This window comes from Mobula hypostoma, chromosome 15, assembly GCF_963921235.1.
Source record: "Mobula hypostoma chromosome 15, sMobHyp1.1, whole genome shotgun sequence".
In the NCBI taxonomy this organism is placed as follows: domain Eukaryota; kingdom Metazoa; phylum Chordata; class Chondrichthyes; order Myliobatiformes; family Myliobatidae; genus Mobula; species Mobula hypostoma.
The window spans coordinates 19,982,490-20,006,050 of NC_086111.1; the positions used below are offsets into that span (position 1 = coordinate 19,982,490).

The window sequence follows — 23,561 nt, forward strand, 5'->3', positions numbered from 1 at the left end:
TTGATTTTGCATGATGCACAACATTTTGTAGATTAGCTCAAAAATCCTACTTCAATATATTTTAAATTTAGAAAATGAGACAGTAAAATGTGAAAATAGTTGTCGGGGCTGAATACTTTTTCAAGGCACTGCGATTGAAGTTCCTGATGCCTGATGCTTATCTCGATACTATCCACTTTTTTGACATTCTTCCTAAGATTTGGTAGCTAGAAATGAACACAATAGTACTTTTGCAAATCAGTAAACACATTTACAAGGAACACTGCCGGAAGAAAGCAGGCCATGTTCTCTTCTCGCTGCGGCCATTGGGAGGGAGTTACAGGAGCCTTAGTTCCCACATCTCCAGGTTCAGGAACTGTTATTACCCCTCAACCATCAGGCTCCTGATCTAGTGTGGACAACTTCACTTACCTCAATGCTGAACTGACTTCAAAGCCCATAGACTCACTTTCAAGGACTCTACAACTCATGTTCTCAGTAATAATTTCTTTATTTATTTACTTAGTATTTGCATAGTTTGTCTGTTTGCACGTTGCTTGTTTTGTTAGTCTTTGTCATAGATAGATTTTCATGAATTCTATCATATTTCTTTATTTTCTTGTGAATGCCTGCAAGAAAATGAATCTTAAGGTAGTATATGGTGACATAGATGTACATTGATAATAAATTTACTTTGAACTTTAACAAAGCTGTAGCATAAATTCTATGCTTCCTTTCTCTATTTATAAAGCCGAGGAACCTCTGATTTTTCACTCACTACTGTAAGTTGCTTTTACCGCTCGCCTATCAGCTCTTGCTTCAACACTTTCTCTTCACCTCTTAATACTAGCTGTTTCCCATCTATCTTTCAATCCAGATAAAGAGTCTCCGCTTGGAACATTGACTGTCCATTTTTCTCCATAGATGCTGCCTGAGCCGTTGAATTGCTCCAGAGTTCCTAGTGTTTCTCAGGTTGTTATGTGATCTTCAAATGTTTGTGTATAAACATTCCTTGGTTTCTACATTCCCTATGTGACTGACCTTGCCTTTCTTTGCTAATATATTCCTTACGCTGCCATTTTCATTCGGTTGTTTGTGCCTACATGAAGTCTGATACTCGCTTCCTCATTGTTTAATCTGCTTCTGATTTTATGTGAATTCCCCACTTCGAAATTATTCCCTTTATACTCAAATCAAGGTTGGTAAAGCTAGGTGACTGCTCTGCCAAACACCTATTCTCTATCCACTATGGTTTTAATTCTCCTCTCTATTCCTACACGGACATGTCTGTCCTCAGCCTCCACCACTGTCAGGGTGAAGCCAAACACAAACTGAAGGCACCTTTTCTTCTGCCTGGGTAATCTACACCCTGACAACATGAGCATTGAATTCTCCGACTTCAGGTAAACCGCCCCATCTCTGTTCTCTGCCTCCCATCACCCATACACTTCTCTGTGGCCCTCTTCCCCGCTGTTCCAGTCTGCCCTCCCCACCCCTCTTACTTGATTCCATGCTCCACCTCCCTCTCCTATCAGATTCCTTCATTTCCATCCCTTCGTCCTGCCTATTGTTTACCAGCTCCTGGTGCTATTTCCATGCTCTGCTCGATTTTTCCTATCACCTGGATACATCAAAAATTTGTCCTTGCCCCAATATACTGATCATCTCTGCTCTGTCAGTCCAGATGAAGGGTCTCAACCCAACCATCAACTGTCCATTTCTTCCATAGGTGCTGCCTGGCCTGCTGAGTTCCTCCAGTGTTTGTGTATTGCTCCAGATAAAGATTAGCTTTATTTTTCACATGTACATCAACACATACATGTACATCATTTGACTTATTGTTTGCGATGTTCTTTGGGCAGCTTGCAAGTGTCGCCATGCTTCTAACACCAACATAGCATACCCACAGCTCAATAACCCTAACCATCTGTCCTTGGAATATGGGAGGAAACCGGAATGTGTAGAGGAAATCCATGGAGACAATGTACAAACTCCTTATGGATGGCAGCGGGTATCGAACCCCGATCCGTGACCATTGGAGCTGTAAACCACTACACTACAGTGCCAACCCAGCATCTATAGACCCTTGTGTCTCTAGTTCTATTATTTGCTACTTTATCACATTTTAATGCCTATACACACACACAAAGTATTCTCTCCATCAAAGGACGCAATGACTTAAATAAAGTCAGTTTGCAAATCTGCTCTTTCATTTATTAGCCTATTTTGGTTTCTTATATGTCGCATAATTTTTCCCCCCAGATTATTACTTCCAAAGGTCCCCCCACCTGAACAGCCTGGTTAGGGTGTTATACCTGTTATTGCCTCCCTACAGGAAGAGGAAGATTTTGCATCCGGAGTTGGTCGAGGCCGCCTTCCCATCCCCCCTCACCACCGTTACTCAGACAATGATGATGAATACGATGAGGAAGAGGAGGAGGATTGCCAGAACACAAACACTGCTATTAGGTCAGTACAGGATGTATACTGTCCTTGGCAATCCAACAAATTGACCTGTTAGTAACTAGTCACAGCTTGGTGCTAATACTTTCAGAGGAGCAGAATCACAAGCATATAAAGAAATCATTGCTTTTCAAATCTGCTGCAAATTAATTTAGTTGACATATATTTTTCTGCCTTGTTAATTGTTCAGTCATAGTACAATACTTAACATTGTTCCTGTGGGTTAGATGGTAGTAAATGTGAGTGCACTGTATTTGAAAGGAGGGAGAGAGACCAGCATTTACTAGCTGCAGATCGTGGGCTTACTTTGGTTCTTTTCTTTTCCTCTATCTTCCCAGTGCTGTTGAAGAACATGAGAAATAGAAACAAGAGTGGCCCTGAAGGCACCCATAGGATATAATTTTTTAACGTTATCTACCCTGGAATATCACATTTGTATTTAATGTGTAATTGTCTAGAAAGTGGGATTGGCAGACTATTTAACCCAGAGGACATGATAACCAAGCTCTAAACAGTTCACTGGCAATTTCTACGTTTACATGTGTCAGGATAAGCATTTGCAATGAGACCCCGACTTGCTTTTCATCCTTATCTCAGCAGAGCTCAGGTTCTGCTGCCAATAGTTATCCAGTGTACACTAGAGGACCTTGGAATCAGAGAAATACTGTAAGTGTGCAGTATGGAAAAACCATGCCAAGTCAATCAGTCAGATTAATGCCTCAGCTACATAGAACACTGCAGCACAATACTGACCCTGTGGCTCACAATGTTGTGCCAATCTCTTGACCTAGTCTAAGATCAATTTAACCATGGTCCTCCTACATAGCCCTCATTTTTCTATCATTCGTGTGCCTATCTAAGAATTTCTTAAAGGCCTCTAAATGTATTTGTCTCTACCATCACCAGTGCATTTCAGGCACCCACCACTCTGTGGGGGGGCTACCTTTGCCATCTCCCTGAAACTTTCCTTCACTCACCTTAAAAGGATGTAAGGATGTCCTCTGGTATTGGTCATTGCTGCTCTGGGTGAAAGGTGCTGGCTGTCCACTCTGTCTATGCCTCTCATAATCTATACACTCTTATCGAGTCGCCTCTCATCCTCCTTCGCTCCAAAGAGAAAATCTCTTGCTTGCTTAACCTGTCCTCATAAAACATGCTTTCCAATCCAGGGAGCAACCTAGCAAATCTCCGCATCCTCTCTAAAAACTTCCACGTCCTTCCTATAATGAAGTGACCAGGTCTGACACAGTATCCCATGTCCTACCAGGGTTTTGTAGAGCTGCAAAATGATCTTGCGGCTCTTGACCTCAATCCCCCAACTAAGGAAGGCCCATTCACCATACACCTTCTTAACAGCCCTATCAATTTACGCGGCAATGTTGAGAGATCTATGGATGTGGACACCAAGATCCACCTGTTCCTCCACACTGATAAGAATCCTGCCTTTAGCCCTGTATTCTGCCCTCAAATTTGACCTCCTTAACGTATTAAAAAGTCTTTTTCATTTTGTCAGCAGCAAACTCTGTACTTATTTTGCTGTGTTTCAGGTATAAAAGGAAGAGCCATCTGTTACAGGAACAACGACCCACTGAGCAGCTTTCTCTTCTGCAGCCCAACACTATTAACGTGCTGACTGAGAAACTCAAGGAATCTCAGAAAGACTTGTCAATTCCCCTTTCCATAAAAACCCTTGGAGGTGTTCCAGCTCACCCCCAGGCTTCCCCAACGCCCAGCAACGAGAGTACGGACACTGCCTCTGAGATTGGGAGTGCTTTCAACTCCCCACTCCGCTCCCCCATCCGCTCAGCCAATCCCACTCGTCCCTCCAGCCCGGTCACCTCTCACTTTTCCAAGGTGCTGTTTGGGGAGGAGGAAAGTCTATCTCGTGTCGACTGCATGCGTTACAACCGAGCGGTGCGGGACCTCGGTCCCGTTGTTAGCACAAACCTGTTGCACCTGGGCGATGAAGGAACGCTACAGACCCTTGGAATCACCGGTGAGTCAAATAGTGAGAAAGTGAAGTCCTAAACTGAAAATATTTGTTTTAACACGCCCAGAACATCCAAGGTGCTTTAAACATTTGCAGTTTTATTTATCTAAGATCTCTGTCACAGTGTAAGAAATATGCTGGCCTTTCCCTACAGGGCAGTTTTTAATTTCCATCGTTAATTAACTTACAAATGGCAAAATAAGTGGTGAGTGTTAACCTTGAACTAGAGAGCAAAATGTTGGAGGAACTGAGTGGCTCAGGCAGCACCTGCCATCACCCAAGGATGTGATGTTGAGGCTTTATAAAGCATTGGTCAGTCCATCCTTGGAGTATTGTGAAGAGTTTTGGGCACCTTATGCAAAAAAAGGAGGTGCTGGCATTGGAGATGATACAGAGGAAGTTCATGAGAATGATTCCAGGAATGAAAGGATTAATATATGAAGAGCATTTGATGCCTCTGGGCCTGTATTCACTGGAGTTTAGAAGAATGAGGGGGTATCTCATTGAAACCTATCAAGTATTGAAAGGCCTAGATAGAGTGGAAGTGGAGAGGATGGTTCCTGTATTGAGGGAACCTGGGACCAGAGGTGTGGAGGCTAAGCCATTAGTATATTTAAAACGGAGGTTAATAGGTCCTTGATTAGTAAGGGCGTCAGAGGTTACGGGGAGAAGGCAAGAGAATGGTCATAACAGAATGATAGGGCAGCCAGGATGGGCCAAGTTGCCAAATTCTGCTCCTATGTTTCGAGGTTTTAAATGGGCAGTTGAAATTTCATGTCAAGACCCTTCAGCTGGACTGGTCCACTGTCAAAAAAGCACTCACCGATAATCTACTACTGAGCTTGGGTTTTCCTGTATCATGTGGCTCCAGACTTCAGAATTGAATTGAAAATAAACTTGGACTAAGATGTTAACTGTCCTGGGCTATCACCAGTGGGATCATCAGTTGATCTCCCACCTGTCTTCAGGAGTTTCGGCTGCTTATGATCAAGACTCCCTCGAGGTGGTGGGCCAGCAGTACTAAAGTACCACCCCCCACTGGTGAGCTTAAAAACTTGGCATCTGCCTCTATCAGAGTTGTTGGTCGCTTCCATCCAACAGATAGTCTACTCTTCAGGTATCTATGCCACTACTGAAGGGTTTGCAAAAGATGGATACACTGTCTGACTATCTGCCCCTCTGGACATACTTGGTCCACACCCATGATGATCCTGTCTCTGCTGCCTCAGCTACAGCCCTGCTGGTTGACTTGATCTCTCTTCTAATGAAGCCAAGGTCACGCAGCCACTTCTGGAAAGTGAACGCAATAAAGCCACAGCAACCTACTTCGAATGGATAGCATGAGACCTTCCACCCTCTGCCTCTGCAGCCTGATCTTAATTCTGCATACTTGGTTAACTTGCGCTGATGGGCTTCATCGATGTTGTCTTCCCAGGGGACTGTGAGTTCACCAATAACCACTTCTCTACCAGTGTCAGACCATACAATTATACCTGGACGCAATGTGGTGAAAGCTATTTGCTCCGAGAAACTGCCTTTCCCATCCAGGTCAGCCTTGACACACCAATCATTGGCTGAAGAAAGTATGCTTGATCGTGAGCCTGTGCTGTACACCCTTGACTTGGAGCCTTCTTTCACAAATGATATGTGATGTTCTGTGCAGCATGGGGCATGAGATAAGTTGTGCTGCAGTACTCTCTGCTCAACCGCTTCTGTTACAACTTTGAGAACGTTGTTATGTCTCCAAGTGTACATGCCGCTGGAAAGATTGACTCTGCATGCACTCAAAATATGTTGAAGTGTTCCCTTCTCGCCACAAGCAGCACACCTGTCTGTCTTATCTTCATACCAGGTGCTGAGGTTGGCAGGTGTTGGGAGCAGATCGTACGCTGCTCTGCATAGAAAAGAAATGCGGAGCAGTTCCATCTGCCACAGGACATTCCAAGGTAGGTGTCGTTGTTCAACACTTTCCCACCGGGTCCAAGCCCCTTGTTTGGCTAGGCCAGCTGTTTTAGCTAACCTCTTCTCCTCTTCTACTTCTCATATTTCTTGTGTTACAAGCTCACGGCGCTCCTTACCTGTAGAAGATGACCACCACTTGTGGGTTGTCCATCCAAGTCCCTGGCGGCCTAGCTGGATAGCCCCAACTGTCTCCTTGTGCTTCAATCTGGACTCTGCCTCATCAACTGCTACACGGGCTGACCACTTCCTGTCTGATCTCACATACGCCTGGGTGTTCTTGATGACAGTGTCTTTCAGGTCTCGAAGCATCAAGAATGATCTTACTTTGGCTACCTTAACCTCTTCAACAAGGTATTGCACTGGGATGGTAAGCTTTGTCTGGCTACTGTGGATTGCAACATTGGTGAGGCTGCTCGGTACTCCCAGCCACTTCTTCACATACTTGTTGATCTTCCGTTCCATTGCCTCAACACGGGACATTGCCACTTCATAGACAGTTAGTGACCACATTATCCGTGGCATCAGTCTGTGTTGCAAGCACCACAACTTCAACTTGCCAGGCAAGCCACACTTGTCGACACCCATCATACCTCTGCTGATCTGTCCTCCTGTCTCTTGAACCCTCTTGGTGTCTCTCAGCAACTCTGTGTACCATTGCCCGAGGCTCTTAACTGGTTGGTCCTGGATGGATGGAATCTCCTCTCCACAAAGGGCGAATTGGAAGTCAACCGGCTTTCCTCTCCTAAGAACAAGGTTCCTTGACTTCTTGGTCTTGAACTTCATTCTTTCCCAATCCATTAGCACCTCGAGTCTAGATAGTACACTTTCCACTGCCTCCGTGCTGGGACCCAAAAGGGTGAGATCGTCCATGAACACTCGTATTGGTGGTAACTCCCCTCTGTCATCAAGTGCGACACCTGGTCCTACTGATTCTGCAGCCCTCACAATGACCTCCATGGCTAACACAAAAGGATGGGTGAAATCGCACATCCCATTGAGATTCCAACATCCAAGTTCTGCCACGTAGTTGTAAACTGCTGAGTGGAAAACCTCATCCTGAAATCATTGTAGTACTGCATAACAAAGTTCCTCATCTTAGCAGGAATCCATAGGAATTCCATCACAAACTCAATCAGGGTTTCAGTAAGGCCTATGGACTTCAGTAAGGTCTTTGACAAGGTTCCATACTGAAGGTTAGTTAGGAAGGTTCAATCGTTAGGTACTAATATCGAAGTAGTAAAATGGATTCAGCAGTGGCTGGATGGGAGACGCCAGAGGGTAGTGGTGGATAACTGTGTGTCAGATTGGAGGACGGTGTCTAGTAGTGTGCCTCAGGGATCTGTACTGGGTCCAATGTTGTTTGTCATATATATTAATGATCCGGATGATGGGGTGGTAAATTGGATTAGTAAGTATGCAGATAATACTAAGATAGGTGGTGTTGTGGATGATGAGGTAGGTTTTCAAAGCGTGCAGAGAGATTTAGACCACTTAGAAGAGTGGGCTGAAAGATGGCAGATGGAGTTTAATGCTGATAAATGTGAGGTGCTACACTTTGGTAGGACTAATCAAAATAGGACATGCATGGTAAATGGTAGGGCATTGGAGAATGCAGTAGAACAGAGGGATCTAGGAATAATGGTGCATAGTTCCCTGAAGGTGGAATCTCATGTGGATAGGATAGTGAAGAAAGCTTTTGGTATACTGGCCTTTATAAATCAGAGCATTGAGTATAGGTGTTGGGATGTAATGCTGAAATTGTATAAGGCATTGGTAAAGTCAAAATTGGAGTATTGTGTACAGTTCTGGTCACTGAATTATAGGAAAAATGTCAATAAAATTGAGAGAGTACAGAGGAGATTTACTAGAATGTTACATAAGTTTCATCTCCTAAGTTACAGAGAAAGGTTGAACAAGTTGGGTCTTTGTTCTTTGGAACATAGAAGGTTGAGGGGGGACTTGATAGAGGTATTTAAAATTATGAGAGGGATAGATAGAGTTGATGTGGATAGACTTTTTCCATTGAGAATGGGGAGATTTGAACAAGAGGACTTGAGAGTTAAAGGGCAAAAGTTTAGGGGTAACATGAGGGGGAACTTCTTTACTCAGAGAGTGGTAGCTGTGTGGAACGAGCTTCCAGCAGAAGTGGTTGAGGCAGGTTCGATGTTGTCATTTAAAGTTAAATTGGATAGCTATCTGGACAGGAAAGGAATGGAGGGTTATGAGCTGAGTGCAGGTCGGTGGGACTAGGTGAGAGTAAGAGTTCGGCACGGACTAGAAGGGCTGAGATGGCCTGTTTCCGTGCTGTAATTGTTATATGGTTATAGGGCATGGGGAACAGAACTATATGCATTTGCAAGATCAAGCCAAACTATAGCCAGATTTCTTCTCGACCTTTTCGACTCCTGGATGGTGTGCCATATCATACTAGTATGTTCAAGGCATCCCAGGAAGCCTGGTGTTCCTGCCTTCTGCACAGATGTATTTACCAATCCATTTGCTATCACAAATGAAGATATTCTTTCTGCTAGAATGCCAAACATAATCTTCCCCTCTACATCCAGGAGTGAAATTGGTTGGAACTGATTCAATGTAGTAGAATTCTCTTCCTTCGGGATGTATACTCCTTCAGCCTCAATCCTTGACAAAGGAACAACACCTGGTCTCCACACCACCTTTAACAGTCTCCACAAGTATTTCCTCAGCTCTTCACACTACATCTTCGCAGTACATCTTGTTGAGACTCATTGCTGCCAGAGCACATTGGTTGCAAAGAGAATCTGTGCCTAAGGATGCCTGTCTACTTTGTCCTGAATTGTGTCGAGCTTCCTGAGTGTTTTTGGGGTTGCACTTTGTCAAGATCCGTCAAGGCTCAAGGTCACTTCTTGTTTCACCAATAACTCTTTATCTGTAATGAGGTCTGGAGCCGCACGATTCAGGAAAACCTAAACCCAACATCAGTAGCAGGTTATTGGTGAGTGCTTCTGTATGGCACTGTGGTGTTTGAGTACTGTTATTAGCAGGATTGTATATGTCATTTTTGGGCAGAACAAATCTGGGCAATTTTTCAAAATGTGATTTTCTTTGTGTTGAAATTAAACAGCTTGGCTAAAGGGCAACTCTGGGACATAAGATTAAAGAATAAAGACTTTTATTTGTCATGTACACATTGAAATATAGTGAAATGCGCCATTTGCATCAAATCTAATCAGCGAGAATTGTCCTGGGCAGCCCGCAATGTCACCATGCTTCCAGCACCAGCATAACTTGCCCACAACTCATTAACTAACCCTAACCTTGGGAATGCGGGAGGAAGCACAGCGCTCTGGCAGGGGCGTTACGAGAGGCCTGAGCCCTGCCACCATGCATGCTCACAGATATCTCGTGACAGGATTTTGGACTGAATCTAATTGGCTGGAGTTGTCTTCACCTGAGATGTCTACCGTCACAGGAGGCAGAAGTGATTCACTTACTTGGCACTCCTGGCTAGAAAGAGTTGTGATGGGCAGGTACAGCAAATAAGGTTGGTGCAATTAGCTTCAATGTGCCCTTTTTAGGAAGTTAAATTGATACGTTATTATCACATGTACTGAGCTACAGTAAAAAACTATTTTACAAGAGCAAGAGGATAAGACATGAGGGAATACGACCAATCAAGTGTGACAGTGGAAAAGTGTGTATGGAACCGGAGGAGATAGCAGAGGTACTTAAGGAATACTTTGCTTCAGTATTCACTATGGAAAAGGATCTTGGCAATTGTAGGGGTGACTTACAGCGGATTGAAAAGCATAAGCATATAGACATTAAGAAAGAGGATGTGCTGGAGCTTTTGGAAAGCACCAAGTTGTATAAGTCTCTGGGGCCTGACGAGATGTATCCCACACTACTGTGGGAGGCGAGAGAGGAGATTGCTGAGCCTCTGGCAATGATCTTTGCATCATCAATGGGGACGGGAGAGGTTCCAGAGGATTAGAGGGTTGCAGATGTTGTTCCCTTATTCAAGAAAGGGAGTAGAGATAGCTCAGGAAATTATAGACCAGTGAGACTTGCTTCAGTGGTTAGTAAGTTGATGGAAAAGTTCCTGAGAGGCAGGGTTTATGAACATTTGGAGAGGCATAATATGATTAGGAATAGTCAGCATGGCTTTGTCAAAGGCAGGTCATGCCTTACAAGCCTGATTTTTTTGAGGATGTGACTAAACATGTTGATGAAGGAAGAGCAGTAGGTGTAGTGTATATGGATTTCAGCAAGGCATTTGATAAGGTACCCCATGCAAGGCTTATTGAGAAAGTAAGGAGGCATGGGATCCAAAGGGACCTTGCTTTGTGGATCCAGAATTGGCTTGCCCACAGAAAGCAAAGTTTGATTGTAGATGGGTCATATTCTGCATGGAGGTTGGTGACCAGTGGTGTGCCTCTGGGACCCTTCTCTTCATGATTTTTATGAATGACCTGGATGAGGAAGTGGAGGGATGGGTTAGTAAATTTGCTGATGACACAAAGGTTAGGGGTGTTGTGGATGGTGTAGAGGGCTGTCAGAGGTTACAGCGGGACATCGATAAGATGCAAAGCTGGGCTGAGAAGTGGCAGATCGAGTTCAACCCAGATAAGTGTGAGGTGATTCATTTTGGTAGGTCAAATATGATGACAGAATATAGTATTAATGGTAAGATTCTTGGCAGTGTGGAGGATCAGAGGAATCTTGGGGTCCGAGTCCATAGGACACTCAAAGCTGATGTGTAGGTTGACTCTGTGGTTAAGAATGCATTGTCCTTCGTGGAATTGAGTCTAAGAGCTGAAAGGTAATGTTGCAGCTATTAGGGCCCTGGTCAGACCCCACTTGGAGTACTGTGCTCAGTTCTGGTTGCCTCACTGCAGGAAGGATGTGGAAACTACAGAAAGGGTGCAGAGGAGATTTACAAGGATGTTACCTGGATAGGGGAGCATGCCTTATGAGAATGGGTTGAGTGAACTTGGCCTTTTCTCTTTGGAACGACAGAGGATGAGAGGTGACTTGGTAGAGGTGTATAAGATGATGAGAGGCATTGATCGTGTGGATAGTCAGAGGCTTTTTCCCAGGGCTGAAATGGCTAATGCTTCTAAGGTGCTTGGAAGTGGGTACAGAGGAGATGTTTGGGGTAAGTTTTTTCACACACAGAGTGGTGAGTGCGTGGGATGGGCTGCCGTCGACGTTGGTGGAGGCAGTTACAATAGGGTCTTTTAGGAGACTCATGGATAGGTACACTGAGCTTAGAAAAATAGAGAGCTATGGGTAACCTTAGTTAATTTCTAAAATAAGTACATGTTTAGCACAGCGTTGTGGGCCAAAGGGCCTGTATTGTGTTGTAGGTTTTCTATGTTCCTAAGTCATCCATACAGATCACAATGGTACATTGAAATAGTACACAGGAAGATAGTAATGCTGAGTAAAGTGTTAAAGTTACAGAGAAGGTGCAGTGCAGGTAGATAACATAGTGCAAGCCTTAACAAGGTGAATTAGGAAATGAAGAGTCCACCTGAAAGTACAGATCCAGTGGGATGGAAGCTGCCCTTGAGCCTGATGGTACATGTTTTCAGGCTTTTCTTTCTTCTGTCCGGTGGGAGAAGAAAGAATTTCCGGCTAAGAGGGGTCTTTGATTATGTTGATCGCTTTACCGAGGCAACAAGAAGTGTAGACGGATTCCATTGAAGGAAAGCTGGTTTCCCTGATGCGCTGAGCTGTATTCACAGCTACGCAGATTTTCCAGGCTCCGGCAGAGCAGATACCATCCCAAGCCATGATGCACATTGGGGAGGGTCGATGAAAACTTGCTAAAGAGAGGAAATCAGCAAGGAATCCCAGGCATTTCCCACCTGGGCAGTTGTTCTTTACATAGTTTGAAAACCAACTATTCCTATTTCTGATCAGGCAAACCACATTACATGGAGAATAGGAGATTTGTGAGGGAGTACTCATCCTGTGAAAATCAGGCCTACAGCATGTGAAAGAATGCAAAAATAAGAGAAGCATTTTGACCACTGGGTTATATTGTGGAATGCCTACATATTCAGTAATGTACCTACAATGCTTAATGTAGGAATCTTGGGCTGTATCCATAAAAATCTGGGGCACACACATACAGCACAGTTTTACTACAGGCTGTTTGGATTCCTTTGGTCATCAAAGTTAAGCATTTATAGAGAGTTTGTTAACTTCTTTGAAGTGATTTTATTTAATCATCATCTCTTTGGTTGTAGACCAGCAGAAAACAGACTCCATTAAAAGCTCACCATTGCCTCACACTGTGGACAGGCCTACAGAAGTCAAAATGGAGGATGGGAAAGAGTCCCCTGGATCGTGTGACAGAAAGGAGAAATTTTCAGGGACTGCAAATAATGAACAAAATGTTGCAGAAAAATATTCCCCCAAGGTGAGTGGGAGGCAATATGAAGAGTGGAATTTCTCCTGGTAGTTTGACTGCAGCTCACCAATGAACTGCTCAGACTTTCCCAGCCTCACTTTTCACTGTGTGGCTGACTTAAAGGGAGCAGTCACCCAGGTGAACTTATTTTGAGCAATAACAATGGTTCATTTTGGTATATCTACCGTGTACAAGGAGGGGAACATGTTAATGCACAAGATTGTTCTATTTATTTAGCGATATAATGTGGAGTAGGCCCTCGGGCCCTTTGAGCCACAGCACCCCAGCATTCCCTGATTACCCCTGACCTAACTATGGGACAATTTACATTGACCAATTAACCTACTCGGCAGATCTTTGGACTGTGGGAGGAAACGGGCACTTGGAGAAAACCCATACAGATGGTGCTGAAATTCAGCTATGAACTCTGGAACACCTGAGCTGTCAATAGCACCATGCTAAGTGTACGCTATTGTGGCGCCCAAGTTCTCGTGGGAGCTGTGGTGGACATGTGTAGTGAAAAGCAAATGCTCTCACTGCTGGCAATAGTTGTAATACATTGTAGGGTAGGGAAGGTGTTGGGGTTCTTTATGGAAACAGACCCCACACTAATTCTTAAGGAGATGTAACTTGTTTTATCTTTTAAAGATTGGCTTTATCTGTCACATGTACATTGAAACTTACAGTGAAATGTGGTGTTTGCATTAATGACCAAAACATTCTGAGGATGTGCTGGATGGAGGCAGCCCGCAAGTTTGGCCATGATTCCAGCGCCAACATAGCATGCTCACAACTCACTAAACCCAACCCGTACATGGTTGGGATGTGGGAGGAAGCCGGAGCACCTGGAGGAAACCACCGGTGATGGGAGAAACTCCTTATCGGCAGCTGCCTGCCGCTGTAAAGCGATACGCTAACGCCTATGCTGTCACATCATTCATGACATTGGTTAACCAGGAGTGAATGTAATTCCTGCATTTGGCAAAAGATTTCTGAAACATTCGGAGTTGTTCTGCAGATTAACGAGCAAACACCAAAAGGATTGTGTGCTTAAATATTAGTACAGTCTGTGTGAATCTGTTACAATGGTGAACAATGTTACTCATCTGGATATTTAAACAATATACGAACAACGATATTCTGGCTTATTTTCCAGGAGTTGCTGGCCTTATTAAAGTGTGTAGAGGCTGAGATCTCTAATTGTGAGGTGTGCCTTAAGGAGGAGGTAGAAAAGAGGAAGAAGTACAAGGTAAATGGGGAAAAAATGGTCTCCCTCTCCTTTTAGTGGTTAAATACACTTTTATTTGTTGAATGAGGGCCAGTGATTACTGTTCTCTAACTACCTTTAAACTGAGCAGACTGTCCTGAGCTGCCATAGTGGTCGAGGACTTACATATGGGTCCAACCCGGTAATGGATCACAGATATCCTCACTGAAGGATGTTGTTGATCCAGTTGCAGTTTTGGAAACAAATAATGGTAATCATGGTACCAGATTTTTATTCTGGCTTTATTCAGTTATCTGCATTTAAATTCCCTTGCATTTGTGGGAATGGAGGATGTCTCCAAATATGTGGCCTTGGTCTTCGGATGCTGTCTGGTAATAAGCCAATTATGCACGCAAATTCCCACAGTTCCCCCTGAAACGGGTGAGATAGCTTCCTTTATTCTGTTAGTGGGGTTCCTTCAGCAAGGAGCTCAACAATTGTGTCCAGTAAAATTTTGTTGCACGCTGATGGAAGACGTGCATTTGATGTAAGATCAGTGTAGACGGAGGCCGGTAGCATATTGCTGTTTTACTCCCCACCCACTGAAATACATACAGTACTGCGCAAAAGTCTTAGGCACCCTGGAATTTTTATATAGTTTCAGATGGCATGACCTCCACAGAGTCCTGATCTCAACATCACTGAGGCTCTCTGGGATCACCTGGAGCGACAGAAGCAAGCAAGACAGCCAAAGTCTGCAGAAGAGCTGTGACAAATTCTCCAAGATGTTTGGAATAACCTACCAGCTGTTTTTCTTATAAAACTGCATGACAGTGTATCCAAGAGAATTGATGCAGTTTTAAAGGCAAAGGGTGGTTACATAGAATATTGATTTGGTTTAATTTTTATTACTTTTCCTGCTCTTTGTAGTAATCTTTTGATATTTAGAAACTTTTCATTCCATTATTTTTGAAAGCTTCTTTTCTTACAGAATTTTTTTCCATGTATCTAAGGCTTTTGCACAGTACTGTATAATGAGAAGAATATCACCGAGGTTGTCAGTTTTAATCAACTTGCAACTAAGGTAATGATAGTACTGAGAATATTTCTGAAGTGTCCAGCCATCAACAGAACCTGATTTAAGGTGTAAGGACTGATGATCATTAGGGATGATATTGTTAGAAGTCCTGCATTAATTATAATTAATGTTTTGTTTAATAAATCCTATGTGGGTTGTCCTTTGCATAATATGTCTGTTATTTTTGATCAGATTGATGATCAGCGAAGGACCCATAATTATGATGAGTTCATCTGTACGTTCATCTCTATGCTATCTCAAGAAGGTAAAGGACTTTGTCAAAATTCTTCATTCCTGTATGGAGCTCCATAGAGAAGGGTACAGTGCTTTAGCACCACGTTTGGGAAGTTGCAGCCTGACTTGCTGCAGGTTTGGTTGTTTAATACCTTATGTACATTATACTTTATGAATCCTTCATAGCGACATCTTGTAATCCCTGACATTGCTTACTGAGTGAAAGTGATGAGGATTTTTGCCTCTACCACACTTTTACGCAGTAAGTCTTAGGACCCAACACTCGAGTGAAATAAAATCTCATCGGTTTCTCTTAACTCTTCAGCCAATTACCTTAAATTCATGCCCTCTAGTTAAAGACAACTAAGTTAATTAGATCCTTCCTATTCACCCAAAGCTGTCATAAGTTTGTACACCTCACTCAATCTTCCCTTAACACAGCTCAGCACATCACAGGAACCAGCCTCACTTCAATGGACTCTATCTGTACTTCTCGCTGCCTCAGTTAGGCAGGCAAAGACCCCACCCACCCTAGACGTTCTCTCTTCACCCCTCTTGCTTCAGGCAGAAGATAGGAAGGCCTGAAAGCACATGCCACCGGGCTCAAGGACAGCTTCAGTCAGACTCTTTAAGAGTGTCCACTTTGTACAATAAGGTGGACACCTGGCTTCATAATCTGCTTTGTTATGACTTTTTTGGTAGCTTTTACAGTTTATTCAGTGTTGTTATTGTTTTACCTTATTCTAATTCAGTGCACTGTGTAATGATTTGATTTAAACTGTATGCGAGACAAGCTTTTCACTGTATTTTGGTAGACATAATAATAAACCGATTCCCCCTATCCTCTTCTTCCCCGCAGTGACACCCCCCCCCACCCCCAAGTCCAGTCTAGCTATAATTACTACTGCTCTTGCTAAACAACATCTGAGGCCTCTCACTAATAGTATTGGATCTTCCACTTGTGTCATGGTGAAATCGTGGCTTAATAGTTATGAATTTCTAGTTTGATTTCCCAGAGACGAGGGGTTTTCCATATAGGGTCCTAAATGAATATTTCTCATTTGTAGTCACCGGAGAGAATGATCAGGTCTGACGAGTTAAGGGTGGGTATGCTGATACTCAGAACGCATCAGACTGGAGGAAGTGTTAGGGTGGATAAATGCCAAGAACCTGGCGGGATATATCCCAGGATGCTGACGGAAGAAAGTGACGAGATTGCTGGGGCTCTGGAGATTACTGTATCTTCATTTGCCATGGGTGAGATACCAGGAGGATGGCCAATGTTGTCCTCTTGTTCAAAAGGGGAGTTGAAGGCACAGGCCAGTGGTCCTTAGGGCAGTGTGGGGGATTAGTAGAGAAGACCCTGAAGGACACAATTTTTGTCCACTTGGAAAGGCAGGGACTGGAGTCATCCTGGTCCAGAACTGTTATCTGTTCATTTCCTCCAGCATTTTGTGTGTTAGTTTAAAGTTGGTTTTCTTGCCACCTGGATCACAATTCTAGCCAGAGGGGCCATTGCACTTTAGTTTGACATAGGAAGGAAACTGGCCCAGCTCATTGCTGAGGGAGTGAGGTTCTGATTGGCATGTTACTTACCACTGTTGTCCAATTCCCTGCTAGGAATGCTGGCCAGCCTGGTGGAGCAGAACATCTCTGTGCGGAGGAGACAGGGCGTGAGCATCGGACGCTTGCACAAACAGCGCAAACCAGACCGGCGGAAACGTTCCCGGCCATACAAAGCCAAGCGACAGTGAGGATGAGAGCACAGGCGCCCTCCGCCTTTGGCGTCAGAGCCGTCCCGCAAGGCAGGCAAGCAATTCTTGTCGCTGAGGAGCGCGGCTTCAGCTGCTGGAGCTGCTGACTCGCATCACGGGCTCTTGACAGGAACACAAGATGATTACACTAACTTCTGGTCTGGACAATGAAGCCATCCGCAGTGCAACAGAACTGAGAATAGGATCAGTCAGTAATGGGTCCAGTGAAATTAAGCATCTGCTTTGTAATGATGGACCAGCCAGAGTCTGTGTGCTCTTCTCAGCACCCTGCAAAGCTTGCCAGCAGGACGGTAACATTACATGGGAACTACAACCTTGGTCTGGTCCCCTGCTCTGTGTGTACTGCCTAAAGTAGCTCCATATGTGATTCTTCTTCACCTTGCACCATCCAAATTCAAGCTTTACTCCAAACTCACTGCTGTCTTTGGAAGTGCTTTTTATACTGGAGACTAGCTAACAGACAACTGTGATATGCCTGACCACTGACCAAGTGCTGGAAGGGACGAGATAACTCGACCGGTGATAATAGAACGAGGACCCTGTTCATTCAGAGGATTGCAATTCCAGTTTTGAATTTATTACCAGTTTGAATTAAAGAGCACTTTTTTTAAAACTTGTTTGGAGTCAGTGATATGGATTAAAAATAGTTTATTTCTATGTTTAATGAGACAAGGTTATTGAGTGCAATTTTTAAGATTCTGTCTGATTCAGCTCCCACACGTTGAACACTGTGAACTAGAACATGCATTCCCACCTTCATAATGCTTGCACTGATATTTCAGTCCAAACCTAGTGACATTCTTCTTACTGCTGAAAGACGACAAAATTACCAAATACTGCTTGTCACATGACTAACAATTTCTGGAAGTCAACCTCTTCCAAGATTTAAGTTTATCCCATGTACATTGAAACATTGAGTGAAATGTGTCATTTATGTTGACAGCTAACACACTCGAGAGTATGCCAAGGGCAGCCCACAAGTGTCCCCACACGTTCTGGTGCCAACATAGCATGCCCACAACCCTCAGCAGAGCAACACAGAGCACAACAACAGCAAAACAAGCCTCTTTCCTCCCTCACACCCACACATACACATGCACGCTGCCTGTTAACTCCAGCACAGACCTCCTGTTAAACTTCTTATCCATGCTGTTTGCAGGAAACAGGCAAATCACCTATAACCACATTGTATAAATGAGGAAAACTTCCTCTCACATTTTTCCCCATCTCTCTTGTATATTTCCATCACTTTGAAGATGTTCCCTAGTTCTTGAATCATCTGCCAATGGGAAGAGTACTTGAATCATCCTATCCCAGCCTGGTGTGACCTTGAACACTTCTATCAAATCTCCTTTCTCTGCTTCTCCAGTCTAACCATATAACTGAGAACCTGTCTATGTGGTAGCACTATTGCCCTTGACGAGTTCAGCACCCAGCTCTTTATATTACAGAGCAGTATTGTTGAACAAATTGTCTTTCAAATTAACAGCTTAAAACAAAAGCCTTGTACGCTTTTCAGGGAGATTTTAAAAGATCAATGGCATTGAAAAACAATAAGGAATCCTGATGGTTTAACTAATATTCTTTTCTCAGCTAAAGCCTTTTTTTTTTAAAACCTTCACTTCACTCTACCTGTGGTGGATAAATGCTCGAGCAATCTGTGCTGCCAAATTCTTCATTAGGATGAAGTAACAAGGTATTATTTCGCTCTGGTCTTTCATGAGGTTTCTGTTAGTTACACCATAGGAAGTCGGTTCCTGATAATATACTTTCCCCCCGTCGATCACTGCTATTTGAAAAGATCACAGGTCCAGACCATTCATATCCCTCCAGTTCTGTTGTTTAATTGAAATAAGTAGGATGATGAAAAAGGCGGGCAACATTGAGCAAACCATCAGCACAGAGGAAAGTTAGTGTGTTGGTCTCAGGGATAGCTACAGCTCATCTTTGCATAACGTGGTTTCGTACAATTGGACCTGTGGGGATAAAGTTGATAACAGTTTACTCTGAAATCAGTGAAGAATACTCAATAGTTCAAACTATTTGTAACAAGCCATACTCAGGTGAAGAATGCCTGAGTTATGGATACTCCTACATATGAATGAGCTAAAATATTAAATTTTAAAATCTGATGTATGTTCCTACAAATGGCAGAAATAAATTCCACCCCCCCAACCTCAACATGCTCCTTCTACATTAGTAATAGTATTTTTCTGATCAGTTTTGTATGCATTTGATGCCATTCATTACCATACCGAGATGCTATAGTTATTGTATTGTGTTTTTATTTATTTCCTGATTCATGGACATCTATAAAAATGAAAGCCATTCCTTACCCAGAAACAGCCTGTATGTTATTGCCAATCATAAACCAAATGAATATTTTAAACCAAGTGGACAGTCATAGAACATTGAACAGTACAGTATAGGCTGTTCGGCTCACGATGTGCTATTTAACCTACGCCAAAGTCAATATAACACTTCCATCCTGCATAGCCCTCTATATTTCTATCATCCATGTGCCTAAGAGTCTCTTAAATGTCCCTGATGTGTCTGTCTACCCCTGGCAGTGCCTTCCATGCACCTACCACTCTGTATGTAAACAATAACCTACCTCTGACATCCCCTCCTGTCACCTTAAAATTTTGCCCTCTAATGTTAGCCATTTCTGCCCTGGGAAAAAGGCACCGGCTGTCCACTCTCTCAATGCCTCTTATCGTCTTATACACCTCTATCTGGTCACATCTCATCCTCCATCGCTCCAAAGAGAAAAGCTCGAGCAAGTTCCTGGGTGTCAAGATCTCTGAGGATCTAACCTGGTCCCAACACATTGATGTAGTCATAAAGAAGGCAAGACAGCAGCTATACTTTATTAGGAGCTTGAAGCGATTTGTTATGTCAACAAATACACTCTAAAACTCCTATAGTTGTACTGTGGAGAGCATTCTGACAGGCTGCATCAGTGTCTGGTGTGGAGGGACTACTGCACAGGACCGAAAGAAGATGCAGAAGGTTGTAAATCTAGCCAGTTCCATTATGGGCTCTAGCCTACAAAGTACCCAGGACATTTTTAGGGAGCAGTGTCTCAGAAAGGCAGCGCCCATTATCAAGGACCTCCAGCACCCAGGGCATGCCCTTTTCTCACCGTTACCATCAGGTAGGAGGTACAGAAGCCTGAAGGCACACACTCAGTGATTCAGAAACAGCTTCTTCCCCTCTGCCATCCGATTCCTGAATGGACTTTGAAGCTTTGGACACTACCTCACTTTTTTAAAATATAGAGTATTTCTGGTTTTGCACATTTGTAATAATGTATTCAATATACGTAATTGATTTACTTGTTTATTTATTATGTTTTGTTTTATTATTTTTTCTCTCTTTGCTACATTATGTATTGCATTGAACTGCTGCTGCTAAGTTAACAAATATCACGTCACATGCCAGTGATAATAAACCTGATTCTGATTCTGATCTTTCCTCATAAGACATATAATCATATAACAATTACAGCACGGAAACAGGCCATCTCGGCCCTTCTAGTCCGTGCCGAACTCTTACTCTCACCTAGTCCCACCGATCTGCACTCAGCCCATAACTCTTCATTCCTTTCCTGTTCATATAGCTGTCCAATTTAACTTTAAACGACAACATCGAACCTGCCTCAACCACTTCTGCTAGAAGCTCGTTCCACACAGCTACCACTCTGAGTAAAGAAGTTCCCCTTCATGTTACCCCTAAACTTTTGCCCTTTAAGTCAACTCATGTCCTCTTGTTTGAATCTCCCCCACTCTCAATGGAAAAAGCCTATCCATGTTAACTCTATCCATCCCCCTCATAATTTTAAATACCTCTATCAAGTCCCCCCTCAACCTTCTATGTTCCAAAGTATAAAGACCCAACTTGTTCAACTTTTCTCTGTAACTTGGGTGATGAAACCCAGGTAACATTCTAGTAAATCTTCTCTGTACTCTCTCTATTTTGTTGACATTTTTCCTATAATTCGGTGACCAAAACTATACAATACTCCAAATTTGGCCTCACCAATGACTTGTACAATTTCAACATTACATCCCAACTCCTATACTCAATGCTCTGAATTATAAAGGCCAGCATACCAAAAGCTTTCTTCACCACCCTATCCACATGAGATTCCACCTTCAGGGAACTATGCACCATTATTCCTAGATCTCACTGTTCTACTGCATTCTTCAATGCCCTACCATTTACCATGTATGTCCTATTTTGATTAGTCCTACTAAAACGTAGCACCGCATATTTATCAGCATTAAAGTCCATCTGCCATCTTTCAGCCCTCTCTTCTAACTGGCCTAAATCTCTCTGCAAGCTTTGAAAACCTACTTCATTATCCACAACTCCACCTATCTTAGTATCATCTGCATACTTACTCATCCAATTTACCACCCCATCATCCAGATCATTAATGTATATGACAAATAATATTGGACCCAGTACAGATCCCTGAGGCACACCACTAGTCACCGGCCTCCAATCTGACAAACAGTTATCCACCACTACTCTCTGGCATCTCCCATCCAGCCACTGCTGAGTCCATTTTACTACTTAAATATTAATACCTAACAATTGAACCTTCCTAACCAACCTTCCATGTGGGATCTTGTCAAAGGCCTTACTGAAGTCCATATAGACAACATCCACCACTTTACCCTCGTCAACTTTCCCAGTAACCTCTTCAAAAAATTCAGTAAGATTTGTCAAACATGACCTTCCACGTACAAATCCATGTTGACTGTTTCTAATCAGACCCTGTCTATCCAGATAATTATATATACCATCTCTAAGAATACTTTCCATCAATTTACCCACCTCTGACGTCAAACTCACAGGCCGATAATTGCTAGGTTTACTCTTAGAACCCTTTTTAAACAATGGAACAACATGAGCAATACGCCAATCCCCGTTTCTAATGATATTTGAAATATTTCTGTCAGAGCCCCTGCTATTTCCACACTAACTTCCCTCAAGGTCCTAGGGAATATCTTGTCAGGACCCGGAGACCTATCCACCTTTATATTCCTTAAAAGCTCCAGTACCACCTCTTCTTTAATCATCATAGTGTCCATAACTACCCTACCTGTTTCCCTTATCTTACACAATTCAATATCCTTCACCTTAGTGAATACAGAAGAAAATAAATTGTTCAGAATCTCCCCCATCTCTTTTGGCTCCACACATAGCCATCCACTCTGATTCTCTAAGGGACCAATTTTATCCCTCACTATCCTTTTGCTATTAATATAATGGTAGAAGTCCTTGGGATTTATTTTCACCTTACTTGCCAAAGCAACCTCATATCTTCTTTTAGCTTTTCTAATTTATTTCTTAAGATTCTTTTTACATTCTTTATATTCCTCAAGCACCTCGTTTACTCCATGCTGCCTATATTTATTGTAGGTATCTCTCTTTTTCCGAACCAAGTTTCCAATATCCCTTGAAAACCATGGCTCTTTCAAACTTTTAACCTTTCCTTTCAACCTAACAGGAACATAAAGATTCTGTACTCTCAAAATTTCACCTTTAAATGACCTCCATTTCTCGATTACATTCTTCCCATAAAACAAATTGTCCCAATCTACTCCTCCTAAATCCTTTCGCACCTCCTCAAAGTTAACCTTTCTCCAATCAAAAATCTCAACTCTGGGTCCAGACCTATCTTTCTCCATAACTATATTGAAATTAATAGCATTGTGATCACTGGACCCGAAGTGCTCCCCAACACAAACCTCCATCACCTGACCTATCTCATTCCCTAAGAGGGAATCCAACACTGCCCCTTCTCTAGTTGGTACCTCTATGTATTGCTGCAAAACACTAACCTGCGCACATTTTACAAACTCCAAACCATCCAGCCCTTTTACAGTATGGGCTTCCCAGTCTATGTGTGGAAAATTAAAATCTCCCATAATCACAACCTTGTGCTTACTAAAAATATCTGCTATCTCCTTACAAGTTTGCTCCTCCAATTCTTGCTCCCCATTTGATGGTCTATAATACACTCCCATAAGAGTTATTACACCTTTCCCATTCCTCAATTCCACCCAAATAGCCTCCCTAGACGAGCCCTCTAATCTATCCTGACAGAGCACCGCTGTAATATTTTCTCTGACAAGCAAAGCAACACCTCCCCCTCTTGTCCCTCTGATTCTATCACTCCTGAAGCAATTAAATCCAGGAATATTTAGTTGCCAATCACATCCCTCCTGTAACCATGTTTCACTAATAGCTACCACGTCATACTTCCAGGTATCAATCCATGCTTTAAGCTTGTCCACCTTTCTTATAATGCTCCTAGCATTAAAATAAATGCATTTAAGAAATTTTCCACGTCTTACTCTCTGTTTATCACTAACAGTGCAAACAACTTTACTATTTTCTTTTTCTTCCTTCTTCCTTTCATCTGTTCCTGCACTCTGGTTCCTCTCCCACCTCGTATC

The 23,561-nt window shown here is 43.0% G+C and overlaps 1 protein-coding gene across 1 annotated transcript in view; it reads left to right on the forward strand.

Moving 5' to 3' along the window:
- bap1 (BRCA1 associated protein-1 (ubiquitin carboxy-terminal hydrolase)) overlaps positions 1-17,730 on the forward strand; it is an 85,474-nt gene extending 67,744 nt beyond the window's left edge. Inside the window, exons 12-17 of the mRNA XM_063067826.1 lie at positions 2,315-2,448; positions 3,990-4,438; positions 12,631-12,803; positions 13,951-14,043; positions 15,272-15,344; positions 16,934-17,730. Coding sequence (XP_062923896.1) covers positions 2,315-2,448; positions 3,990-4,438; positions 12,631-12,803; positions 13,951-14,043; positions 15,272-15,344; positions 16,934-17,067 — 1,056 coding nt within the window. The 3' untranslated portion in view covers positions 17,068-17,730. The remainder of the gene's footprint in view (positions 1-2,314; positions 2,449-3,989; positions 4,439-12,630; positions 12,804-13,950; positions 14,044-15,271; positions 15,345-16,933) is intronic.
- Positions 17,731-23,561: the final 5,831 nt, after the last annotated feature.